At 62.0% G+C, this 21,469-nt stretch overlaps 6 protein-coding genes across 6 annotated transcripts; 3 read left to right on the forward strand and 3 right to left on the reverse strand.

Annotated features, from left to right (window-relative positions):
• Positions 1 to 1,577, reverse strand: VTJ83DRAFT_5886 (uncharacterized protein; the record flags this gene model as incomplete). The annotated part of the gene is made up of 5 exons (XM_071012535.1): positions 1 to 51; positions 138 to 460; positions 545 to 1,264; positions 1,348 to 1,427; positions 1,534 to 1,577. 5 exons carry the CDS (start codon positions 1,575 to 1,577, stop codon positions 1 to 3), a joined length of 1,218 nt encoding a protein of 405 aa, XP_070865261.1.
• Positions 1,578 to 3,377: 1,800 nt separating this feature from the next.
• On the forward strand, positions 3,378 to 7,786 carry VTJ83DRAFT_5887 (uncharacterized protein; the record flags this gene model as incomplete). Its single annotated transcript, XM_071012536.1, has 7 exons — positions 3,378 to 3,503; positions 3,585 to 4,655; positions 4,711 to 4,777; positions 4,835 to 5,886; positions 5,944 to 6,097; positions 6,154 to 7,407; positions 7,503 to 7,786. 7 exons carry the CDS (start codon positions 3,378 to 3,380, stop codon positions 7,784 to 7,786), a joined length of 4,008 nt encoding a protein of 1,335 aa, XP_070865262.1.
• Positions 7,787 to 9,616: 1,830 nt separating this feature from the next.
• VTJ83DRAFT_5888 (uncharacterized protein) lies at positions 9,617 to 11,550 on the forward strand (the record flags this gene model as incomplete). The annotated part of the gene is made up of 5 exons (XM_071012537.1): positions 9,617 to 9,765; positions 9,832 to 9,913; positions 9,974 to 10,079; positions 10,159 to 10,555; positions 10,611 to 11,550. 5 exons carry the CDS (start codon positions 9,617 to 9,619, stop codon positions 11,548 to 11,550), a joined length of 1,674 nt encoding a protein of 557 aa, XP_070865263.1.
• Positions 11,551 to 12,302: 752 nt separating this feature from the next.
• On the reverse strand, positions 12,303 to 13,496 carry VTJ83DRAFT_5889 (uncharacterized protein; the record flags this gene model as incomplete). Its single annotated transcript, XM_071012538.1, has 3 exons — positions 12,303 to 12,938; positions 13,025 to 13,039; positions 13,110 to 13,496. The coding sequence occupies 3 exons, from the start codon at positions 13,494 to 13,496 to the stop codon at positions 12,303 to 12,305; spliced, it is 1,038 nt and encodes a 345-aa protein (XP_070865264.1).
• Positions 13,497 to 14,200: 704 nt separating this feature from the next.
• On the forward strand, positions 14,201 to 14,893 carry VTJ83DRAFT_5890 (uncharacterized protein; the record flags this gene model as incomplete). The annotated part of the gene is made up of 1 exon (XM_071012540.1): positions 14,201 to 14,893. One exon carries the CDS (start codon positions 14,201 to 14,203, stop codon positions 14,891 to 14,893), a length of 693 nt encoding a protein of 230 aa, XP_070865265.1.
• A 632-nt stretch (positions 14,894 to 15,525) lies between these two features.
• Positions 15,526 to 21,064, reverse strand: VTJ83DRAFT_5891 (uncharacterized protein; the record flags this gene model as incomplete). The annotated part of the gene is made up of 3 exons (XM_071012541.1): positions 15,526 to 17,303; positions 17,371 to 20,436; positions 20,491 to 21,064. 3 exons carry the CDS (start codon positions 21,062 to 21,064, stop codon positions 15,526 to 15,528), a joined length of 5,418 nt encoding a protein of 1,805 aa, XP_070865266.1.
• Positions 21,065 to 21,469: the final 405 nt, after the last annotated feature.

A 21,469-nucleotide genomic window follows, 5' to 3' on the forward strand; every position in this document is an offset into this window, starting at 1 on the left:
TTAGCTCTGCTTGCACTCGGTCGGCTCCTGCTTGGGCTTCCCGCCATCCTCCTGGAAGAAGACATTGTTAGCGTGCGTCGGCGCCGGGGGGGGGGGGGGGGGGGGGGGCAAGCGTTGAAAGCTTTGCTTCGGCTTACCTCGTCCTCATCCGACTCATCCTCGTCATCCTGGTCCTCGCTGGCATCATCATCGTCCTCATCATCGTCCTCCTCATCGTAGTCGCCAAAGTCCTCCTCATCAAGCTCCTCGTAGGCAAGAGCCTCACCGGTGAACCAGTCGATGGCCCGGGGGATCAGCTTCTCCTTGATGTCCTCGCCGAGCTGGTAGTCGAGCTCCAGGCGCTCCTCGATATCCGAAGCAGCATCGTCGTCGTCATCGGTGGGCGCCTTGGGGGGAGAGAAGAAGTTGAAGAACGACTCGGTCGGAACGGTCTTCTTGACGATGCGGATTTGCTTCGTGGCTGCACACATGGGTTGGCGGTCAACGCAGCTCTTGCCCGGGGGGGGGGGGGGGGGGGGGGGGGGGTGGGGGGCAGAGCACATACTCTTGTTGCGCTGCTTCTTCTGCTCCACGCGGACGGTCAGATCCTGACCGGGCTTCCAGTCAATCTTGTCGCCCTCGGCATGATCGTAGATGAAGTCGCCACCATAGCCGCTCTCCGTCTGGTAGTAGTACGTCTTGCTGATGGTCTTGTTGGTGAAGTACTCGTTCTCGGCGAATTCGAAGATGAGGCGGAAACCGGGCTTGTCGAGATACTCCATGCGGATATCCACAAGGGACTTGAGGGCGCCCTCATCGCGTTCGGTGATCATCTCGGCCAGGGAGATCTGGTTCTTCATGGCCGAGAGCCAGAACTCGGGAATGCCCGACACCTTGGTGGCAGACGCATCGGCAGCGCCCGATGCCGCGGATTCCTCCTTCTTGACGGCGGCACCCTCAGCCTCCTCCTCGTCCTCCTCGCCGGCCTTGATTTGCTCGTCGGTCGGTTCGGACTTGCCGTTCACGATGGCAGCACGCTGCTCGTAGAGAGGAGTGAACTTGGCGAAGTACTTCTTCTCGAGCGCGAGGATCTCCTCCTGGAGCTCGGCCTCGAGCTTGGCATGCTCCTTCTGGATGCCCTTGAGGCCAGCGACGCGGCGCTTGACCTCGGTGGGAAGAGACTCAATGTAGCCGGACGACCGGCCGACGAGGGCACCGAGACGGCCCTGGATCAGGGAAACGAGGCGAGGATCCTTGGCAAAGATGGAGGCGGCGGCGAGTTCCTCTGCGGTTGGGGCAACGGATCAGTACACGGCCGGAACGCGAGGGGGATGCCGGTTGGGCATCAAACGCTGATAGGCAACTAACCTTCCTTGAGGCTGGCAAGACCGGGCTGCTGGGCATGCGACGAGATGGGCGCCGTGTTCGCCGGAGTGTTCTGCGGGGTGCTGGAGCGAGACGGGGTCAGCAGAAGTCATTTGACACGACTCGATGAGGCATGCTGGACGCTAGAGGATATGGGCAACGCGACGGGGGACATGGAGCGAAACGTACGGCGCTGCGGGGTCGGGCCGCTTGTTCTTGATAGGCTCAGCCATGTTGTCTGGTGTTGCTGTCTTTCGCGGTGATGATGGGATGTGGGATGGCGAAGATCGATCCGCGGCCTGGGTCGATCGGAAAACGGGTGGTTGATAGGAGAAGGGGATTGTGAAAGTAGAGAAAAGCTGGATGCCCGCCGCTTCCCTTTCGTTGTCTGGGAAATGTTGAGGGAGGGGAAAGCAATGGGGCACTCGAAGAAAATTTGCGGGGCAACAACTCTCAAGGTGGGCCAGACGCTTGACGCGGCCGGGGTCTATCTCCCATGAACTTTTCGCTCCGTTACAATACGCGGACGGCGACAACCCTGCCGGGTCCACCGCGTTGGGGGGGTTTTGGGGGTCATGGAAAACAAAGCCCGATCCTGAGTTTTACGTGCAGGGTCAACATCTCGTCCTGCATTGCCAGAGCCCATATGCTATGCTGCTCCAAACCCCCCATCCTGAACACGTTGGTGCGCCCTTGTTTCACACTGGAAGTGTGCTCATTGACCGCCACGCTCACCAGCGACTTCCTTTGTTCAAGCGCAAGCCGGCGATGGCGGGCTTTCTTCACCGCTCTGGTGGCCGGCCGCCTGCCCGCCGCCTGTCGGCCGTCTGTCGTAATGGTAACGGCACCCGCTGGCTGTAATCGTCGACGCCCACTCGCTCAGGAAAGGTTTCGTTGCCGCCACCGGCAGGGATGGCTTCGTCGGCGTTGGCGAACGGCCGAACGGCAGCGGACTTGGCAGCACAACCGTCCTCTCATCCTTCCTCGAGGACCATTCGGAACCCGACCCTTGCACAACACGGCCGAATCGCCTCGAGCAAAACTCAGCAGCCCGCCGCGTGTTTGGAAGTCGTCAGAGCGTGCCTGCAGCCCAGATCCACTTCTGCAGCCGAAGAATCTGGGCAAAGCATCTGGATGGTTGGTAATCGGCCAAGGGATTCCAGAGGCCGTAGAACTTGCACGCTTTCATGGACTATGTAACCTCCGGGAGGTGCGAGGTCTTGGGGCGCCGACCTCGTCATGAGCGAGACGCTTTGCTCCCCATTTCTTCCTGCGGTCTGTACGAACTGCCACCATGCCGAGTCCCCCACTCAAGAGACATGTGATGTATTGGCAACGCCCAAGTGGTTGCCAGAGTCGCCTCCTGCATCGCTTCGTTTCCCCGTTCACTTACTGGCGCAAAAGACGGGACGAGTGTGTGCGCAATGTGGGCCCGTAAGACATGCGGTTCGGTGCATGGCTGCCTCAATTAGGGAGGTGGCACATTGACAGTTGACAGTCCAACCGTCGGCCCAACGGTGCCTCCAAGTCTGGGTAGGTTGTTAGTACCGCCTAAACCTTGTGTGAAGCAGGGTGCCTGAGGTAGCCCAGCCGGCGAGAACTTGCATGGCAGAGACCTAACTAATCCAAAGAGCTGGGACGCCAAGCTCGCAATCGAGACCTGGAATTCATCCGCGTTCCGGCCCCTGGGAGCTTGCTAGCCGCGCGCACAGTATGCAACTACCGGATTCGTACCGGGGCTCGCAGACGTCATGTCAAGCTTGTCTCGGATCCGCGGATCCACTTCCGTCTATCGGTTTGTTGCTCACCACTATCGACAACGGCTCTGCTGGCGCCTGGAGGCTGAACCGCTTGTTTTCCCGAGCTCTTGACATCGCTTTGCCAATGTGCTCTTTCGCCGGCTCGACCCCGACCTCGACCCCAACCTCGACCCCAACCTCGACCTCGACTTCGTTTGATTGTGTTCCCTAAGATGCCGACGCGTCAAGCTCGTCAGTCTGACCGTGCCGAGCCTTGAGAAGAGAGCCATCAAGATGGCCAACCACGATGGCTCTGTCGCCGGCGAGGGCGATGACGCGCCCCAGTCGGGTCTCTACCGGCTAGGGACCAACCAGAGCAGTGCCAGCATCTTTGAGAATGTAGAGATGGCACACGATGAGGTTAGAAGCTCGCCCTCAACCACACCGACTCTGTCTCGGCGATCGAGGGTGTCTCAGAGCCACTGACCCTGTCTTGACCAGCTCTTCTCAGGCCCTGTGGCCGAGTCGCTCCCAACGAGCGTTTCGGCGTTCAGCCATCGCCGGGCTCGCGCCGACTCAACGACGACGTTCTCCTTCTACAATCAGGAAGAGGAAGACGAATTCGACCTCGCCGGGCCTCCATCTTTTACGGATCAAAGACCGTCCATCGGAGACCTTGACGAGTTCCCATTCGATGAAGACTTTGATGAAACCGAACAATCGTTTGACATGGACCGCGACAATGATGCCGCCTACCAAGAGCACGTTTACCTACGGCGGACCTCGATCCAGTCCAGGGGCTCCGTCGCAAGCAGGTTGCTCCATCGCCGAGATAGCGCGGTGTCGTCCCGGAGCGGCACTGGCCTGGCCCGCTCAACCCAAAAGGTGTACATGGTCAACGAGGACTTGTACATTGTCATCGCCGGCTTCCGGACGAGCCGCATCGGCTTTGCCGTCTACGTTCTCCTATGCATGCTGACCCTCGGCTTGGGATGGCTTCTCTTCCGTTGGCTCCCGCGCTGGCGCGTCAAACTTGTTGGCCGGTCATACCCGCTGTGCGACTGCGACTGGGTCGTCGTCGAGAATCAATGGAAAGAGATGGCCATTTTGGACGTCGAGTCGAAGCCGTACGGGAGGGTCCTATCCTCGGTGTTCGGAACCCCCGGAAGAATGACCTCGTTCATGGCCGCCGATGAAGATCAAGACCCGATATTGAAGGACCTCCGCAGCATCAGCTACCGCTACGTGAAGTTCTTCTACCACCCGATCAGAGACAAGTTCATGCTCTGCAATGGCTGGAAGGACCCGTCGTGGTCCAATGTCTCTGATATCCGCGGGGGCATCGACAGCGAAGAGAAGACGCACCGTGATGTCGTCTTTGGCAGCAACCTCATTGATATCGAGCAGAAGTCGGTGTTTCGGCTGTTCGTCGACGAGGTGTTCCACCCCTTCTACGTCTTCCAAATCGCCAGCCTGATCTTGTGGTCTCTGGATGAATATTACTACTATGCCTCCGCCATTTTCTTCATCTCCGTGGGCAGCATCGTGACCACGCTCATCGAGACAAAAGCGGTACGTTGCGAGGCCTTGGCTACAGGCATGGGGCGCATTGGCTGATGAACGTTAGACGATGGCAAGGCTTCGGGAGATCTCCCGTTTCGTCTGCGATGTGAGGGTGCTCCGCAACGGCTTCTGTACGTTTGACCACCCCCATGCCGATGGCTTCCGAGACGCCCTCTGACAATGCCTAGGGCGCTATGTATCGTCAAGCGACCTTGTACCGGGGGATGTGTACGAGATCAGCGACCCGAGCCTCACTCAATTCCCTGCAGATAGCCTCTTGCTGAGCGGCGACTGCATCGTCAACGAGAGCATGCTTACCGGCGAGTCCATCCCCGTCTCCAAGATCCCGGCGACCGACGTCACCCTGAAGCGGATGGACCTCTCGGCGTCGGTCATGCTCCCCGATGTGGCCAAGTCGTTCCTCTTCTGCGGCACCAAGATCGTGCGCGTGAGGCGGCCGCAGGATGACCAGGACGGAGAAGCCGTTGCGCTCGCCATGGTCGTGAGAACCGGCTTCAACACCACCAAGGGTGCTCTTGTCCGCTCGATGCTCTTCCCCAAGCCCTCGGGTTTCAAGTTCTACCGGGACTCGTTCCGCTACATTTCCGTCATGGGCGCCGTGGCCATCATGGGATTCCTTGCGTCCCTCGTCAATTTCATCCGCCTCGGCCTGGCATGGCATCTCATCATCATCCGAGCCCTAGATCTCATCACGATCGTGGTGCCGCCCGCACTTCCAGCGACGCTGACCATCGGTACGAGCTTTGCGCTCTCGCGGCTCAAGCGCAAGCAAATTTTTTGTATCAGCCCCCAACGCGTCAACGTGGCCGGGAAGCTCGACCTGATGTGTTTCGACAAGACGGGCACGCTGACAGAGGAGGGCCTCGATATCCTTGGTGTCCAAGTCGTCTCGCGCGCCACGAACCAGTTCACCGACCTCCTGACGGAACCGGAAGACCTGGCGCCAGATCTCAAAGCCACGGATGGGAATGCTGACCCTGCCAGCACGCGGAACGCGGCGCTGTTCACCATGGCGACCTGCCACTCTCTGAGGATTGTGGACGGTGAGCCGGTGGGCGACCCGCTCGACCTCAAGATGTTTGAATTCACGGGCTGGTCGTTTGAGGAGGGCAACATGGGCGGCGCCAGCCTTGACGAGGATGACCAAGGAAACCTTCGGCCGTCCGTTTCTCGACCTCCAGCCTGGGCCTCGAAAGATCAAGCCGATGGCGCGGAGCAGGTGAGACGCAGCTTCTTGCCCGAATCAACGGGGCCAACTGCTGACATGTTGCGCTAGGAGCCATTTGAGCTCGGCATCCTGAACGCTTTCGAGTTTGTCTCTCAGCTTCGGCGCGCCAGCGTCATTGTTAGGACCTTCGGCCGCCCTAGCGGAGACATCTACGTCAAGGGGGCTCCGGAATGCATGCGGGATATCTGCCGGCCGGAGACTCGTAAGTGACAGCGCTCGCTCCCGGTGCAGCCAACGACGGCTAACCGTATCCCTCAGTCCCTCCCAACTATGATGAGCTTTTGTCGCGATATACCCACGAAGGGTACCGCGTGATTGCCTGCGCCACCAAACACATCCCTCGACTCAGCTGGGTAAAGGCCCAGAAGATGAAACGGGAACAGGTCGAATCCGGCCTGGACTTTGTCGGCTTCATCATCTTCGAGAACAAGCTGAAGCCGACCACGAGCGCGGTGATCAAGGAGCTGCTCGATTCGAACATTGGCACCGTCATGGTTACCGGTGACAACATCTTGACAGCCATCAGCGTTGCCAGGGAGTGCGGCATGATTGACAAGATGGCCCACTGCTTTGTGCCTCGGTTCCTGACCGGCGACGCCGCGGATCCCAACGCCAGCCTGCAGTGGGAGAGCATCAACAACCAGGCCTTCCGCCTGGACCCCGCGACGCTGCTGCCCCTGCCCGCGCCCCCGGAAAGCGACGCATCCCTCCCCTACGACATCACGAACCTCCGCAACTACTCCCTCGCCGTCACAGGCGACGTGTTCCGCTGGGTGATCGACTATGCGTCCCCCGAGGTCATGCGGCGGATGCTCGTCGCAGGCCGGGTGTTCGCGCGCATGTCGCCCGACGAGAAGCACGAGCTGATCGAGAAGCTCCAAAGCATCGACTATTCGTGCGGCTTCTGCGGAGACGGCGCCAACGACTGCGGCGCGCTCAAGGCCGCCGACGTGGGCATCTCGCTGTCCGAGGCCGAGGCCTCGGTCGCGGCGCCCTTCACGTCGCGCATCTTTGACATTCGCTGCGTGCCCAAGGTCATCCGCGAGGGCCGCGCGTCGCTCGTCACGAGCTTTAGCTGCTTCAAGTATATGAGCTTGTACTCTGCGATCCAGTTCACGTCGGTCAGCTTCCTGTACGCTTCGGCCTCCAACCTCGGCGACTTCCAGTTCCTCTTCATCGACCTCGCCCTCATCCTGCCGATCGCCGTCTTTATGAGCTGGGCGGGGCCGTTCCCCGCGCTGTGCCGCAAGCGCCCGACGGCAAATCTCGTGTCGCGCAAGGTCCTCGCGCCGCTGCTGGGACAGATGGGCATCGCGATTGCGATCCAGGCGGTGGCGTTTGTCGCGGTCCGCCAGCAGCCGTGGTACATTCCGCCCGTCGTCAACCACGACGAGACGAACATCAAGAACTCGGAGAACACGGCGCTGTTTTTGACGAGCTGCTTTGAGTACATCTTGTCGGGCATCGTGCTGAACGCGGGCAGGCCGTTTAGAAAGTCGCCGTGGCAGAATTGTGAGTCTTTTTTTTTTTTTTTCCTATCGGCCTGTCTTGCTAGGATCGTGTCCGGGGTAGTGAATATCGGACTAACTGATCGTCTTGCCAACCAGGGCCGTTCGTCACCACCGTGGTCGTGACGCTGGCCGCCACGCTGGGCATGGTCATCTACCCGCCCACCGCGATTGCCAACTTCATGGAGTTGACGTTCCTTAGCTGGGGGTTCAAGGGGTTCGTTGTGTCTCTCGGTGTGGTATACTGGGTCTTGGCGTGGTTCGGGGAACACTGGGTGTTCCCAGGCTTCGCAAGGATGATAGGGCAGGTGAAGCAAGGGGTCTTTAAGAGGCCCAAGGTGAGGAAGCAGTACAAGGTGATTTTGGAAAAGATGGCATTTTAGCGCATGTGTCTTTGAGGATCGTATGGCATAGAGGCGGGAAGCACACAGGGCGTTTTGGGGGGGTGGGTTTTTTGCTATGCACTCTGAGATCGGTCCGCGGTATCGGAGGGAGTGGGCACCGAGATGAAGTTTCGATGTATATATATGAAACTATGACTTGGGCTTTGTTATGTTTCATTTCTTTCTTGTTACCATTGCGGCATCGTGGGCTTGCTGCAAGCGCGTCGAGAAGGGAATATATGAGCTCAGAGGGTGATGTGGTCACCATGTCTCGTTTCCAACGTCCAGTTCCTGGCAAGTTTCAACAACCAGAAATTGATTCGATGTTGCTTCAAGAGCCTACCCCCATTGACTCAACTTGCTTTTCGGCACGGGCACCGGGGAAAGGGATCACGAGACCAAAGGATCCAAGTTTTTTTTTGGTGTGTTTCTGCAACGAGAGAGGCCTCAACTGACACTGCGGTCTTCGACCCTCCTCTTCAGGGTTGAAACAAGACGAAGCGGTTCGCTGATATCCCGCGCCGCTCTCCAACAGCAATCCTCGGACTGGTGCGGCAAGACCGGCAGCAATGTGTTTCGTGTTTCCTTCTGCTGATATGTACAATGCCTCCACCGCGTCTATCCTACCACCATCCCCTGCACCGTTGGGTTTGCGTCTAGTGGTCCCAGGGGTGCTTCCAGCCAAGCAGGACGGGCCCTGTAGAGGTTGATTGGTTAGCAACAGACCATTGTCGTCGTTCTCGGGGCCGATCGGCGGTTGGGGGACGGCTTGAGCGCTGCGGGAGGAGACGAGCAGAAGCCGATAGGAGAGAAGAAGATGGGCGGGAGCCGTACCGTCTTTCTTTGCCCTGTAGAAGATCTGTTGTTGCCCGGGTCAGCCAGCCTGGTCTTGCTTGCTTCTCATGTCGGCGCGCTGGGGCGGGCCGTGAGGCTTGAACGGGCGCGGAAGCCGGGAGGGCTCCTCGCACGCCACACCAATAATATCCCTCAGCTCGGAGCGGGAACGTACCCAAAACCACATGGATGCGCCCAAGCCCGTGGCGAAGAAGCGGTAAACGGGGCGAACGGGGGGTCCGCCGGCGGCCATTGTGAATGTGCTGGGGAGAAGAGGGAGGGGGGCGGGGGTAGTAGGCTCTTGGGTGCGAAGCTGCGGCTTGTCCGGGTCGACGCGGGGCCTCGGGGGCGGAGCTGTTGTCGTGTCAGAGGGATGAAGCTGAAATCGGGGACTTTGTCGCTGGGTGGGTGGGGGGGTTGGTGCGTACTGGCTCTGCAGAGGTTCGTCCGGCGCAATTGGGCGAGGGTCGACGACGGGTCGATTCGATCGAGGAATGGAGGGTGGGCGACGGAGTTGAGGTTGGCCCATGGACCAGGATTGGCGTAACAAAGTCGATCGCTGTTACGGTACGGTACATTGTAACGTAATGGTACGCGTGCCGCGTGCTTGGCGTCAACCTCACGGGGGTTGGTGCCTGTAACCTCAGGCAGCCATCCGCTGGCCGACGCCATCCAGCAAGGTACATGCATGCCAGCTGAGCTTGGCTTTTGTCGTCCGAGTCTCTCATCTTCAACCTCAGGTTTCTAATCCACTAACAGCATCATCTTCCTATCACGGCGTCGGCCTCTCCTTGGAGTCAAATGCGCTTCCATCATACGAGTTGGCCGAGCTGACATGTCCCTTTCTCATTGAATCATAAAACGGTACCGTCTCGACGAACCCTGGGTCTCTTTTTTTTTCCCCCAGCATCGGCTCCTTCATCGTAAACGAATCTCCATCACCTCACCGGCGTTCGCGCGTGTTTCCGGTGGAACACGCCCAACACGCCAGCGACCATGAGCATCGATGAATCAAATGAGCCGAGCGCGCCGCTCTCACCACGCAGCTTCGCCATCCGCCACCAGCGGCCCCGGGACAGCTTTGTCGGGTGCTCACGAATTACCGACTATGAGATTCTCGGCAAGCTCGGTGAGGGTACCTTTGGGTGAGCCTTTCAATTCTCTGAGCCAAGCTCGCTCACGGGGATCGTCGGCTTCTAACACGGTGCCAGCGAGGTCCATCGCGCGAGGTCAAGGAAGACCGGCGCCTTGGTCGCCGTAAAGAAGATCATCATGCACAATGAGAAGGATGGAGTACGTGCTCCACGGCCTCGTGTTCTCGCGCCGCGGCCATTCTGACAGTCACCCTTTCAGTTCCCCATCACAGCCCTCCGCGAAATCAAGCTCTTGAAGCTGCTCTCGCACAAGAACGTCTTGCGCCTCGAGGACATGGCGGTTGAGCATCCCGCCGCCAGAAGCTGCAAGTTCACCTTCTTCTCATCTCTCTCTCTCTCTCTTCTCTCCGTTCTCTGGAACTGGGTCGCTAACCAGCCCCGCAGCCGACAAACGCAAGAAGCCCATCTTTTACATGGTCACGCCGTACATGGACCACGACCTCTCGGGTCTCCTGGACAACCCCTCGGTGCACTTCACCGAACCCCAGATCAAATGCTACCTGCTCCAGCTCCTCGAAGGTGTCAAGTACCTGCACGAGAACCACATCCTGCACAGAGACATGAAGGCGGCCAACCTTCTCATCAACAACAAAGGCATCCTTCAAATTGCCGACTTCGGCCTAGCGAGGCATTACGAAGGCGACGTTCCGAGGCCCGGACGCGGCGGCGGCGAAGGGCGACGCGACTACACCAGCCTTGTGGTCACTCGTTGGTACCGGCCGCCGGAGCTCCTGATGCACCTCAAACGCTACACCACGGCCATTGACATGTGGGGCGTTGGGTAAGCCTTCCGAAGCGGTACCACGCCATGCGATCCCCTCGCTGACCTCAGGCAGCTGCGTTTTTGGCGAGATGCTGGTCGGCAAGCCGATCCTCGCCGGAGAGAGCGACGGTCACCAGCTCGAGCTGATCTTCGAGCTGTGCGGAACCCCGACCGAGGAGAACATGCCCGGGTGGCGGTCGCTGCCCGGCGCCGAGACCTTGCAGCCGCGGCCCCGGCCGGGGAACCTGATGACGCGGTTCCGGGACTACGGGCCCGGCGCCGTGTCGCTGCTCAAGGAGCTCCTCAAGCTCGACTGGCGAACCCGCATCAACGCCATCGACGCGCTCCAGCACCCGTACTTCAAGAACGCCCCGCTCCCCGCAAAGCCTCACGAGCTCCCGGCCTTTGAGGAAAGCCACGAGCTCGACCGCCGCAAGTTCCACGACCGCCGGGCCGCGCTGCCCCCCGCCCCGAAAGGCGGCACGGTCGGCCGCGGCCCGCACGACGGGCCCAACGCCTCCTTCGGCAGCGACGGCTACGGCGGCCGCAACGGCGGGGCCAACGGCGGCCGGTACCCGCCGCGCAACAGCCGAGGACCCGAGGATCGCGTCCCCGCGTGGGGCCGCCGCGGGGACCACGGGCTGCCGCCTCGGCCGCCGCCCGGCGATGGCGGGGATCATCAGGACAGGTACCGCGACGGCGGGCGGTTACCAGCCCGCCCCGCCGGCGGGCGTGGCGGGGATGGCGACACGTACATACCCAGCTATGACCGCGACGGCGGGCCGAGGAGGGACGACTGGCGGAGGAGGGACGATAGGGATGATCGGCGGGGCGACTGGGACCGGGACCGGGACCGGGACCGGGATCGGGACAGGCGGAGGGACTATGACGACCGGTCAAGGCACAGCCGGACCCGCAGCCGGAGCCGGTCGCCGATCCGGGATAGGGAGAGGGATTGGGACCGGGACCGGGAAAGGGACAGGGACAGGGACAGGGACGCGTATCGGAGGTAGCCGCCGCCACCACCACGTTGTGATAGGGAAGGATTTGGCGAGCGGGTGGGATGACACGAGAGGCTCGGCTTGGCCGCCGGCCGCTGGCTGCCTCTGGCGCGACAGGAGGGGAGGTAGTTGCCCAGGGAGTTGTCTCTTTACAAGGGCAGAAAACGGGCCCGAGCCCTCTAATGCACTATTGTCACATGTCATTCTTGGTCCCTGGAACATCGAGGTGGGTGAGGTTCATATGAGGCTGGGGTGGGCGTTGGTGTCGGCGACGGTTTGGAAGTAACGCGTGATTTGCTTCGTTTCGCAGGAAGATGTTGAAGCTTCGTAGTTTAGTAAGGACATGCGTGTATTAATTACCCCATCACCGTCCCGGTGAGACTGCGCGGTACCTAGCGCGCCTGCGCAACCCATTTGAAGAAAGCACATTTTTGACCCTCTCGAGTATCGTCGTTGAGGTATCCTTCCTCGTACATGCCGCTGATCGTGACCGAATCAGTCCTTGGTTACTCCCAACATGCCATCATCCATGAAAACCGCAACCGGCGCCAAATCATTCTCCTTTTGTTCACCCGCCATACCCCAACGCACCTCTTCCCTGTCCAGTCCTATCAGCTCACCAGGCAATCAATCCCTTCAAGCCGTAGGCTAAACGTCAGCCCGAAGCTGAGACCAACCGCAAGAAGCAGCCCGGCCCAACCCACAATCACCTTCTCGACTTCGTCGCCACCGCCATTATCGCCACCACCGTCATCGTCTCCCTCCTAATCAGACGACTCCTCATGAATCGTATCCTCCACGAGCGACCCCGCCCTCGCCGCGGCCCGGGAGCCCACCCGCCTGGACAGGCTCGGCGATGACGGCGGCGACGACGACGATGACGACAACGACGCGTAGGTCTGGTGGTGCTGGTATTGGTAGCGCTGCGCCGGGTACTTGCCGGTGTCGCTTGGGATGCCGCGGCGTGAGAAGCAGGACGAGGAGGAGGAGGGCGGGGAGGAGGCGGCGGTGGGGGATCTGGAGCTGCTCCGGCGTTTGGTCGCGGTGCTGGACGTAGCGTCGGCGGTGTCGGCGTCGTAGTCGTCCTCGGATGGTGTTGGGGACGCGGAGGAAGAGGAAGAGGGGATGTCGTAGGGGAGGTCGTCGCAGTTGAGGGAGCGGTGGTGGGAGGGTTTGCCGTTGCCTTGGGGGACGGACGATGATTCTGCAGGTGTCACCTGGGCGAGGGATGATAGTGAGGAACGTTGTTTCGGTTTGTTGTGGCGGCGGTGGTGTTCGCCGGGGCGTTGGGACCGGGGCCGCAGGAAGGGGATGAAGACGTGGAGGATGCGAAGGACGAGGAGGGTGAGGGCGCCGACGAGGAGGCCCGCGATGGCGCCGGTAAGGATGGCGGACATGTACTGGTGGGATGGGGAGCGTTAGCTACGAGGCTGGAGATGGCAGTGAGAGGCCATGTGAGTGGCAGGGTGGCGCCACGGGAACTCACGTAGAGAATGATGGGCTGGTTTCATGCGCGGGTCAGCGAGTGGACAATACCAGAGGTTGATACGCGGCGGGCCTTGGGAGCTTGCCTTGAACTCATCACATAGGTCCAGAAATAGTGTCACGACCCAGCTCGTTACTCGCCAGGGGGTGAAGAAGGGAGATACAACCAGGCCCAGGATCGTCGACACGACGCTGAAAAGGGTACGGAGCGTCGCAAATATGGGCACGAAGGCGAAACCCAGGACACGGAGGCCGAGCTTGATGACGGCGCCACCGGCCTGCGCGGCATACGAGAGCAAAGCGAGAACCATGTTTGCAAGCAGCAGGAAGAAAGGCGTCATCGACCCAAGGCTGTCGCTATCAGGTACGGATTCCACAGGGCACACGGGGTCGAAGAAAGGTCCCAACCCCGTGGGAGGGCTGCCGGTGAGATACTCGACCGAGCTGGGAACGACCATGGGACAAGTGCTCATAGTCCTCGCGCCCAACAATGGCTGGCCGTGAAGCAGATGCTACTGAATCCGGTTTGCATTCTCGGGAAAGCTGACGAGAGTTGGCGCGTCGCCACGGTCCTGGCGGCTTGGAGGAACGTGAAAGGTCACAAAAGCCGGCTGGCCCGCAGCTGGTGGTTGTGGCGCAGAAGGGGGAATTCGGGAAGGAAAAAAACCAGTTGGAGGGGATGGACTAGAAGGGCAGGTGTCTGAGTTGGGGGACCCAGATCGACGGCCTGCTCATCCATGCCCCGGGTTGAACGGAGTGTTGATGTTTGGGAAAAGAAGAAAGGGAAGGGAACGTCATTGACATGTGAGAGAGAGCGTGTTATGTGATATGCATCCATCGAGGTCAGACTCCGATACATGCATATTTGAATGTGGAGCTCAACTCCAAAGATTCCAGATCTCGAGTCTCCAATCCATGTCCAGCAAGCCAACGTTTTCGGTCTTGCAAGCAGTACGATCACCATTGTTAAATCGGGGCATCTACCTGTTTCTTGACCATCATTAACGTCAAGGGACATTTGCTGCTTGTCTGTGTTTTTATCAACGAGGAACACGGGTCCTTCAAAAAGAAAATCTCTCGGTTCCTCTCACTTACATCAACTCTCTCTCTCTCTCTCTCACATACACACACATACCCACCCACCCACATCATCATCCAACCAAAGAACAAAAAAAAGATGACTTCCAACCTACCACCACCACTACAGCCCCAAGAGGAACCTGGTCCAGACGCCATGGACATCGACCTACCGCCCACGACAACCGACACAGCCAACACCGCCGCCAACACCAACACCAAGAAAAGAAAACGCCCCGGCCCTCGCCCCCCCACCACCACCCTCACCCTCCGCTCCCCACCCTTTGCCTACGCCCACCTCCAGCTCGTCTCCCCGTCATCCCCCACCAACCCCGTCCTCTCCTCCTCTCTTCAACCACCACCACCGCCGCCGCCGTCAGAAAAAGGAGGACCCAAGCCGGCCTCGGGACCAGAGCAAGAACCCCAACCCCAACCCCAACCGGAGCCGGAGCTGGAGCCGGAGCCGGCGCCGGCGCCAGCCCTGCTCGACAACCTGCAGCTCCGCGCCTACCTGACCGCCGCCCTCCGGCAGTTCCTCGGCGACACGGGCGCCGCGATCCCCCTCGACATCCTGCTCCTGCGCGGCGCCAGCGCGTGGGTCCGCGTGCCGCGCGAGGACCTGGCCGCCTTGGCCGCGGCGGTGGCCGCCTTTGACGGTCTTGCGCCCGAGGGCGGCGGCGCGGGCCCTTGGGGCGGACGAGAGGGGGGCGTGCTGCTGCGGGTGAGGGCCTGCGGGGACTGGCTTGGGGCGTTGATTGGGAGGGACGAGGAGGGGGTCTTGTGGACGGGTTGAGAAGGGGGGTCGTTGCTGTTGTGCCGGATTGTCGTTGTTGCGCGCATCTGTTGAGGGGGCGGATAGGGAAGAAGAGAGGAACCGGAGAGGAGGAGGGTTGGGCAAGGGAGCGTCGGGAACGGCCAGGTTTTGACCAAATGGTTTCCGAATTCTTCCACAATCCCACATGCCCAACCAAACCGCCTCGTAGTAACAACATGCTACATAGCTGTGCTCAACAATATATGCCTTCCACCCCCCCTCTCTCTTTGCCATGCTCACCCTATATCCAGGCAAGGCGAGCTCAAACCACCCAGGCAGGTTCTCACACTATAGGATGCTTCTTCTGCCTTTGCTATCAACAGCCACTCTCGCTCTCTTCCTACGTACGTATCCATAAACCCTTCACATCCCCTGGTAAACATTATATCCATCCTCTAATGCGCACGGGTATCACCTCCACACACACATACATACGCTCTGTCTTACTCACTCGCTCTCTCCCTCACACACGTTCTCTCACCCTCTCACCCCTGCTGCCTCTTTCTCACAGCATAAGCCCGAAACAAGGTATAGGGAAGCCTTTCCCAAAAAAAACAACTCTCCAACCGCCAAACCACTTGCACGCTCTTAAAAACACGTCGGGGCACCTCTCACCCCTGCCCATTCACATTCACCACCGCCTCTTCCTTGCCCGGCACCTCCACGCCCGCGGCCTTGATCTTCTCCATCATCTCCCCGAGCCCCGGCGTCGGGGGCACCTCATCGTTGCCGCCGCTGCCGTCGACGACCAGCGACCGCTCCCGGCTCCGGCTCCGATCCGTGCCGCTTGCCGTGCTCTGCGCCATCTCCCTCCTCCGCCGGCGCATGCGCCTCTCCTCGTCCGCCGTCTGCCTCCGGCTCCGCCGCAGGTTCTCGCGCTTCTCGGCGTCGTCGTCCGTGCCGGCCCCGTCGCCGAGGCCGCTGCGCATGCCATGAAGGAGCGCGGCGGCGCGCTGGGCGACGTCGTCCTCTTCCCTCGGGGCGGCGGCGGCGGCGGCGGCGGCGGAGGCTCCCGTTGCCGATGCCGCGTCGCCCGCGTTGGGGTCGCCGCCGTCGCCGGGCTGGCCCGCCGCGCTGGTCGGGCTGAGCAGGTCCGACCCGGGCGTCTCGTCGCCTCCGGCGTCGCCGCCGGCAGGCCCGGAGGCGTCCGAGTTGGGGCTCGTGACGGAGGGGCCGAGGCCGGCGAGCTGGGCAATGTCGGGCATCTTCTGGCCCGAGGCGACGCGCATCTGGTGGCGGTCCTTGAGGCGGGCGCGGCGGCGGCGGTCGCGCTGGTCGCGGGTTTGGGGCGCCGCCGCGCGCAGCTTCTCGAGCAGGCTGTCCATGGCGCCCGTGCTCGTCGGGGAGGTGGCGCCGCTGGCCGCGTCGGCCTGCGCCGCCTTGAGGGCGTTCTTTCTCTTCATCGACGCCTCGTTCTTGCGCCGCTGCTCCTCGAGCTGCATGTTCTTCTCGCGCGAGCGCTTCCACTCGGTGATGAAGAGCGCCAGCTTGGCGAAGAAGTCGCGGCGGGCGTTTTCGTCGGTCGGGTCCTCGCCGTAAAAGATCATGATGTCGTTGTAGGTGCGCACCATCTCCTCCAGGTAGAGCTGCATCTGCTCGGCCTTGCGGCGCGCGTCCTTCATGCAGCGCCCGACCACCTGGGCCACGCGGTCCTGCGGGTGGAACTTCTTGGGATCCGACAGGCTGCCCGAGTCGAGAGCGCGCTGGACGTTGTTGATGTTGTCGATGTACTTCTTGGCGTCGGTCTGCAGCTGGTCGATGCTGATCTTTTGGGCCGTCACGACGCCCGCGATGTCCTCGGTGAAGCCCTCCCACTCCGGGTACTGGTTCCGCACGATGCGCTCGACGAGGTCGGCCAGCGACGACTGGTTCTTGTCGTCCTTGACCATGCCCAGCCGGGACAGCGACGACAGCTTGAAGCCCCGGGCCTGCTTGTTGGGGTCGTTCATGTAGTTGCCGATGTCCAAGATGAGGCCGAGCACGTTCATCAGCGACACGGAATCCCGCAGCGACTCGGACACCCCCACCACCTGCCGCATCTTTTCCGTAAGCTCGTCGTACTCGGGCTCGAAGGTGCGAGTGAGCGCGAGCGCCCGCATCCGGCTCTTCCAGTAGTGGTGCAGCTCGTACGCCGTTTGCAGGTAGATCTGGTCGGGCCGCGTGAGCTCCGACGGGTCCTGCTCCCGGTTCTCCTTGTTGGCATCCGGGCCCGTCCAATCCTTGCTGTACGGCGCCATCTGCTTGGACACGTTGTCGGGGATGTTGCACAGGTCCTCCTTCTGCAGGAACTCCATCACCACCGGGTTGTCGAGCACCTCGCTGTCGCAGTGGATGATCATCTGCACCACCTTGTCGACCGAGTACTGCGAGAACTTGGCGAGCGCGATTTCTGCTTGCGGTTAGCAATTTCCTTTCGGAAAGAAATCTTCAACGAGGGGGGAGAGGGTGTCACCTACCGAAGGTCTTGTGGAGATCGTTCGAGATGATCTGCTTCTTGTCCGACTTCTTCGAGCCGCCGCCGCCGCCGATCTGCTTCGTCTCCTTGGCCATGAACAGCTTCTCCACTTCGTCGAGGATACCCTTCCGGCTGAGCTCGAGGTACTTCTCCTCACGTGCTTCCGCCGACGGCGCGTGGGCGGCCCAGTGCGTGGTGAGCGGCGTATCGACCTTCTCCCAGTGGAACGCCTTGAGCTTCTTCTTAGGCCGCACAACCGACAGGCCGAGCGACGGAGTGGCCGAGATATCCGCTTGGCGAGACAAGTAATGGCCTGACATGGCACCCGGAACGGGGAGCGGCGGCGGAGGAGGAGGAGGAGGAGGAGGGGGAGGCGGACCGCCTCCGATCGGAGGGGGTGCTCCGGGGATCTTGCCCGGGAGCGGGGGGGGAGGAGGCGGCGGCGGAGGCGGCGGGCCTCCTCCGATCGGTGGTGGCGCGCCTGGAATCCTTCCCGGCAGCGGAGGCGGAGGGGGTGGAGGGGGCGGGGGTGGGCCACCAGCAGAAGCAGCAGCAGCAGCAGCAGCAGCAGCAGCAGCAGCAGGTGCGCCAGGGGCCGGGGGAGGGGCGCCCGGGATAACGCTCGGGAGAGGAGGCGGCGGAGGCGGCGGAGGCGGCGGGGGTCCTTTGACGGCCGGCTCGGCCGGGGCCGGGGTAGGGGTGGTGTCCGTGACCTCGATCTTGGGGGGCTCGCTGTCCCTCGGGGTCGGCGGGGCCTGCGATTCCAGGCTCGGGTGGGACGGGCCCGTGGTGACGCCTTCGCCTTCCGAATCGCTGGCGTCGTACTTCTTGATCTTCTTCTGCAGCTCGTTGAAGACGCCGGCGTCGCTGGCGGCCTGCTTGGCGCTGATGACGGGCCGCTTGAGCTCGACCAGGCGGGGCTTCTCGTAGACGAATTCTTCGTCGTCGTTTTCGCTCTCGTCCGGGATCTCTTCGAGCCCCCCGTCGACGGGCTCGCCGCGAGGGCCGACGGGCTTCCGGGGGATGCGGGTCGACCGCTTGACGCTGCCGAGCATGCTGTTGGCAAAGTCCCGGGGGGCGCCGGCCGCCTCCGGGCCGCCGGCTCCGTAGCCTTCCATTTCCTCGCGCAGCGCCCGCAGCTTCTCGGAGGGCCCGACGTCGCCCCAGACCTTGCCCTCGAGCTTGTAGATGGTCTTTTGGCGCTCGAGCTGCATCTGGAGACGCTCCATGAGCCTCTCGCGGTCGAGGATGCCCTTCATGCGGGCGGGGTCCTCGTCGGCCAGCTTCCCCTTGGCGGCGCTCGAGGCGGCCACGTCCTGGGCGTCGCGGAGCATCAGGTAGAGCTCGCGGGTCTCGAGCTCGTAGCGCTGCGCCTCCTTGGCCCGGAGGGTCTGGACGTTGTCGAGCTCCGACTTGAGGGCCTCGTTCTGCCTCCGCTGGGCCTCGATGAAGCGCGCCTGCTCGTCGATCTGCTTCTGGAGCTTGGCCACGAGGCCGTCGGCCCCCATGGCCAGCCTCTCGCGCAGCTCGTCTCGCTCGGCGATGGCGGCCTCGGCGATGCGGCGGGTCTCGGTGGCCTCCTCGAAGGCCTGGCGGGCCTCCGAGTCGGTGTGCAGCTTGTCGAGCAGGCTCTGGACCGTAAAGTTGAGGCTCTGCTTGAGGTCCATGTTGGGCAGGCGCCGGTCCATAGCGACGTAGCTGAGCATGGAGTCGACGAGCTGGAACATGCGCAGGCGCTCCTCGCTCTCGTGGTTCCGGATCAGGAGGAGGTGCTGCAGGGCCGAGACGAAGTAGTCCTGCGTCTGGGTGCCCTGGAGGCGCTGCTGGATGGCGTCGACGATCTGGACGGGGTCGTTGAGGTCCTTGACCTCGCCTTCGACGTTGTCCTTCATGCTGCTGCCCTCGCGCTCGAGCATGTCCTCGTAGTCGATGGCCTCGTTGGTCCGGAAGTGCTCGATCTGCTTGTCGATGAGCTCGTACTGGAAGGCCTCCATCTTGTTGAGCATGCGCTTGATGCCGCAGGCCGTGAACTGGGCGCGGATGTGGACGCGCATCTGGAGGTCGCGCTCGGCGGCGTCGATGAGCATGTTGACGAGGATGAGCGTCGCGACCGTGTACTCCATGAGGAGGTTCTCCATGCCGATGCCGCCGCTGCGCATCTCCTCGCTCGCGCCCACGAGGCTGCCCATCTTGCCGCGGCCGTCGATGGTGACCTCGACGAGGCGCATCCAGGCGTCGAAGCGGCCGTTTTCGCCCTGCTGGGTCTTGACCACGTCCATGGCCTCGATCACCTTGAGGTGGCCCTGGCCGTCGGACCAGTGGCAGAGGAAGGTCAGGATCTCGCTGACGAGCTTCCTCGTCGAGAGGCGGGGCGAGATGAGCCCCGTGACCAGGGCGACGAGGATCGACTGGTGCGCGAGGGCGTCGTCGGCGCCGTACTTGTTGTTCATGAGGGCCTTGAGGCACTTGACGATGTCGTACTCGCGGTCCAGCTGCTTGTCGCCGCCGCCCTTGCTCGCCTCGGGCGCGGGCGGCCCCATGCCGGACCGGCGGTTGAGCTTCATGAGGACGTTGGTCAAGGCCACCTGGCCCTGGCACTCGATGAAGCGGCGGACCCAGCCGATCTGCTGCGTGCGCAGGTTGACCTCGAGGCTGCCGAACCCCTTGCTGTCGAGCGAGTTCTCCATGACCTTGCGCACGTACCACTCCGGGCTGCCCTCCTCGTCGGGGGCCTGGGTCAGGTCGACGTTGGAATACTGCCCGGACCTGGCGGTCTGCCGGCGCTTCTGCTCGCCCTGCCACTCGGTGAGGCGGTCCTGGTAGATGAGGGTCCATTTCTTGTCGGCCGGGTACGCCATCATCTGGCGCTTGGCCTGGTCCGGGAGGTTGTGCCAGCCGCGCTTCTGCATCAGGGTGAGGAACATCTGCTCAATCGTGCTGTCGTCGGCGGGCCTGGGCAAGGCGAATCCTTCGCTGCTCTGGAAGCCGGCGGGGAACTTGGTCAGGCGGTTCTCGCGGGGCGAGTGCGGAGAGAGGTAGGAAGACTGGGAGGAGACACTGGGGATGGCTGTCCTGGATGAGCGCTTGTCCGCGGCGTAGGCGTAATAGGATCCTCTGTTACCTGACGACATGACGCTGGCCGTGTCGGCCGAGCTGCGGCCCGTGGACGCCGTGTACGAGTTGTAGCGAGAGCCGTACGACAGGCTGCTGTCCCGCGGCGGCCCCCACTGCTGATACTGCGCCTGGCGGCCGGTGCTGGCCATGGTGATGTTGGCGCTGGCGCCGGGTTGCAGGCGCGGGCCGCCCGCGACGTAGGGGCTGCTCGGGCGCACCGACGAAGGGTCGAAGACGGGATACTGGTGGAAATCGCTCCCGGCCTTGTTGAGCTGGTGCGGCAGCGGCTCTCTCCGGGGGGGTAGCTGCTCTCTCGGGTAGTCGCCGGCCATGGGCGAGGCGAGGCCGTCGAAGGGCATGGTGGTGATGACTCCGGCCATGTTGTTGATGCCAGACTCGGCGGAGCTGGGACGGTCTATGGATATAACGGACGAGTCTCGCTGGTGGCGGGAATGGCGCGAATTTACGGAGCTGCCGTCATAGTCATCGGCGCTCCGTTTGTCGGGCTTGTTTTTGGATCGGTGGAAGAAGGACGACGCCTTCCCGCTCGAGGAGGCTCGGGCTTTGTCCTGGGAAGACATGATGGTCGCTGGGAGGGGGTGAAACGGCTGCTAAGGGGGGGGAGGGGGAGGGGGTTGTGGCGACGGGCAGCCGAGCCGCCGTATGTGTTTGGTTTCTCTGATGTGGCCGGCCGTCGGACAAAGTGACAAAGCGTCAAGCGATGGATGGACGATGTGGGACGATTCGGGAGAGCGCGGGATATGCCGTCAGTGGACTTTGGGTCTCAAGGCCACGGCGCATGGCATCATCTTCTTCGAACGCGGCCAAGGGGGGGAGGAGGGTGTCAGGAAGCCGGGGAAGCGTCGCGGAGCCGGAGCGTCGGGAGGAGGAGGAGGAGGAGGGGGGGTTGCAGCGGCGCCCGTCGGAGGTCGGAAGCGTTGTCGTCTGCATAAACTCGAAAAAAAGGCCTTAGCATGAGGTGGAAT

This window comes from Remersonia thermophila, chromosome 5 (genome assembly GCF_042764415.1).
Source record: "Remersonia thermophila strain ATCC 22073 chromosome 5, whole genome shotgun sequence".
Taxonomy (NCBI): Eukaryota; Fungi; Ascomycota; class Sordariomycetes; order Sordariales; family Chaetomiaceae; genus Remersonia; species Remersonia thermophila.